We start from the raw sequence: 3545 nt of genomic DNA on the forward strand, positions 1-3545 counted from the left end.
GTTACAACTGATTTTAGGGTTTAACAAATAAAACATGTAACACCACTGTGTTTTCCCTAGACTTCCCAAATATTCCTACCCCAGTGGTCTTCATTAATCCATGTCTTTATCAAATGTTTCCCAGCACGACCTGTGGGCCACATTCACATTTCCTTTTAATACTCTTAACATCAACGTGAGAAAGTTTAGCTGTTCCTATGTAATCATGACAAGAGATTAATTAAAATGCCAAGATAGGAAACAATTTATTATAGAGAGAAGAAAAATTTCTCATCCAAAATATAGAAATCTGTACAACTTTGCCACAATCAATATACATGAACTGTACAAATTTACACCAGTTCATAATTTACCAAATAAAAGATGACTAACAAAGTTCACAAAATAGATGGTGGTTTGTGGAAAAGACTTTTACCCAATTAAGTACAAGGAAAATTACAAACCAGACCTCCACTTTCTAAAAATAAGAAGTTTACTCAGTCTTAGAAAACTACAAGCTAGCAAATGTACAGAGAGCTGGCTGGTGCTAACACACCACAGTTCAGACAGTGTCTTTATAAGGTCTTTTTAAAGCCTGTTGCCATGGCAGATTCTGGTCACTTGCTACTTCCAAGGCCAAAAACACAATACAAGGTCTGACCATTTTCCCAGGTCATGCTTACTCTAGTTTATTGTCTTATGTACATTTATACATACTGTGAAGTAAGTGCTAGGTAAAAGTCTGTCATACAATTTCCAGTACTACCATGTTTAAAACATTCAGCTTTGCTACTGAGCTGCCAAAAGGGTTAACTAGAACAATTTATAAATGTAATAGTGCAAATTTACTCTGCAAGATCTACTGCAGAGAAAGGTTCTTTATAAATACAGATTTGGGTTGAAGGGACTGACGCAGAAATTAAGTAAAATGTCTGGGAGAAACCAAAACCACCTTAGGACCTCACTCCCTAGCAAAGAAAGTGATCATTAACTTGGACTCACAGGCTATTAAATCACTGAAAGGTACTGTCCAAACTATGGCACTGTCACTTAAAAAAATTTACCACTCTATCTTGTGCCAGATCTTCACAGCTGTGACATGGTTTAAATTCCATAATCCATCCCCAAGAAGAGCCCACCCAAAGCAAAAATCAAATTTGTCCATCCATTATAAGATGATCCATCCATAGACTATATCTTAACCTGATACAGTCATCATATTGTAGTTTTTGGAAGGGCTTGTTCTGCCCAAGAGAAGTTCCTCCTTACAGCTGATTCTGCTGTCTACCATCTGCACGTTGTTGCTATTCTGAGTGCTACCTCCTGCTGGCGAGGCTTCGTACAACACACAGATCGAGCCATCCTCTCCAATACGGTAAGACACTTCATAAGGGTCCACCCAGAGTGTGAGTTCACTTGGAAGAAGCCGGAACAGCTCCTGACTGCTCAGTCCAATCCGCTGTGCGGCCTGTCCAATCAGAGGATCCATTTTATGGTTGATGCGAATACAACGGTAACCTGATCCCTTGCAGGGTTTTTCTGGGAACCAGTGATGTTTATAATGTTCTATAAAAGAAAGCAAGAATAGAGAAAGACAACGCTTAGATGTTATAATTAACTCGGGATGGATGCTACTTCTGTACTGGGCTCCGTGTCTCTTCTGTTCACTCCTCCAGAGCTGTGCCTATTTCAGGAAAGACACTGAAAAGAGTAAGACTGAGAATTACCAGGCTTAAGATCACTTCAACAGAGAATCACCAAATGAATTAAGCTACGGGGAATGGGGCACTTGGGGCCAGTGTGGGACACAAAGCTGGCTCCACAAGGAGTCCCACAGACGAGTCTTAACTCCTTACCCCAAAGCCAGGCTTACTTCCTTCTACCCCACCCCTGCGGTGTTTACTTTCCCTACCCCACCCCGAATTACACACACAATAGGGTTTATGGCTCTAGAAGGAGGGCACACCACAGGATTAACCCAGAACAGGGCAAGGCAAACACCAACAAAAACGCCTCAGGATTAGAGCCAATTTAGACCAAATTAGACCAATTTCTCGATTAATATCTAGGGTGGTGTGGGTAACCACATACAAGGGTTTGAGGGTGGCATCAGAAGCAAGCAGCACCCCGGAAAGGGAACCCCACCAGCAGGCCAGGGAACAACAACGGTTTTTTTGGGGGGAGGGGGAAGGTGGGCAATAAGTGGCGGAGAAACCAAAGAGAAGAACTCCTTTGTGTTCCCCCCACTACACACACACCCCATACAAAGGGATGGGGGGGGCAGGGGGTGGACGCTACTCCTTTGCACGACGGATCCTTTATTCTTAGTTTCACCCCCTTTTTTCAACCAAAAGGAACAAAATTGGGAGAACCAACGAAGCTTTAAGGAAGAAGAGCAGAGAGATGGGGTCGATACTTGGGTTGAGTGGGGGAGAAGGGGGGACCCACCGTTATCGGTCAGGACGAGGGGGAGGGGCAGAAACGATCTCTGCGCGCCCAGGAGACTCCCTCCCCCCACCTCTCTCCCTTGAGCCCTCCCAAAGACCCCTTTTGTCCCCGAGCGTCCCCATTCCTAAAGACCTCAAGCCCTGGGGTATCTCCCTTCCCGAAGACCTCAGTTGCAGCAGGCTCCCCTCCTCCAAAGCCCCCTTTCGTCCCGGGGGCTCTCCCTCCCCAGGGACCCCTCTCGTCCTGGGGGGACCCTTCCCGCCCTGAGCCGGGGCTCCCCCTCCCCAGCCCCACTTTCCGTTACTAACGGCCCCGCGGCGGGGTTGGGGATGGGAGGGTCCCCAGCGGCGCCCGTGCCCCCAGCCCCCGCCCCCAACGGCCGCTCACCTGCCAGCAGCTCCTGCAGGCTCTGGCTGAAGGTCTGCAGCTGCCGCTCGCTCGTGAGCCCCTTGGTGCGGAGGAACTTGGAGATGAAGGCCACGGCGGCGGCGATCTCGCGGATCATGGTGGCGGCCCGGCTGTAGAAGGGATGCATGGGGGCGGCGGGCGGGGGCCGGCCAGCCAGCGCCGGGGCGAGGAGGGGGACTCCGCGGTCCCGGCCCGGGCGCTGACTTTTTTTTTTCTTCTTTTTTTTTTGTTAAAAAAAAAAAGTTATTTTTCTTTAGGGGGCGGAGGGAGAGGAGGGAAAGGAGGAAGAGGAGGAGGGAGGAGGAGAGCGGCGAAGGCCTATTCACATCGCTCGAACCTCCTCGGCCGCCTCTGCCTCCTGCTCCGCAGCGACCGCGGATCTCAGCACCTGCATTTCCAGCTCCGACGGGCGAAGAGAGGCAAGCGCCGGGCGCCCCTTCTTATAGGGCCACGGAACGGAAGTGGCGTCGCCGGGAGGGGAGGGAGCCACCCGCCAATCCAGCGATCGCACCATTGTGACGAAAGCAGGTTCGGAGGGGGGGGAGAAAGGGGCGGGGACGAGAGGCGGGGAATAGAGGGGGAGGAGCAGGAGGAGGAGCTGACGTCACCCGCTTGTAAACAAATAAAGCCTGAGTTGGTGGCTGCTCTGAGAGCGCTGGAGAGGGGAGGGGGGTGCGCGTGCTGAGGCTCCGCCTCCCTCGGCCAGGCTC

At 50.2% G+C, this 3545-nt stretch overlaps 1 protein-coding gene across 1 annotated transcript; it reads right to left on the reverse strand.

The window, feature by feature from the left end:
* Positions 1-220: 220 nt before the first annotated feature.
* Positions 221-3260, reverse strand: BTG1 (BTG anti-proliferation factor 1). Its single transcript, XM_021006450.2, has 2 exons — positions 2815-3260; positions 221-1545 (listed from the first exon to the last, which is right to left on the reverse strand). The coding sequence occupies exons 1-2, from the start codon at positions 2960-2962 to the stop codon at positions 1178-1180; spliced, it is 516 nt and encodes a 171-aa protein (XP_020862109.1). The 5' UTR covers positions 2963-3260; the 3' UTR covers positions 221-1177.
* Positions 3261-3545: the final 285 nt, after the last annotated feature.

The sequence above is a fragment of the Phascolarctos cinereus genome, unplaced genomic scaffold, assembly GCF_003287225.1.
Source record: "Phascolarctos cinereus isolate Bilbo 61053 unplaced genomic scaffold, phaCin_HiC Scaffold_1;HRSCAF=81, whole genome shotgun sequence".
Taxonomy (NCBI): Eukaryota; Metazoa; Chordata; class Mammalia; order Diprotodontia; family Phascolarctidae; genus Phascolarctos; species Phascolarctos cinereus.

Coding starts and splice junctions, on each gene's coding strand:
- BTG1 (XM_021006450.2), bottom strand. CDS start 2,962: ATGCATCCCTTCTACAGCCGGGCCGCCACCATGATCCGCGAGATCGCC. Junction 1,546..2,814: donor CCTGCAGGAGCTGCTGGCAG/GTGAGCGGCCGT, acceptor TTTCTTTTATAG/AACATTATAAACATCACTGG.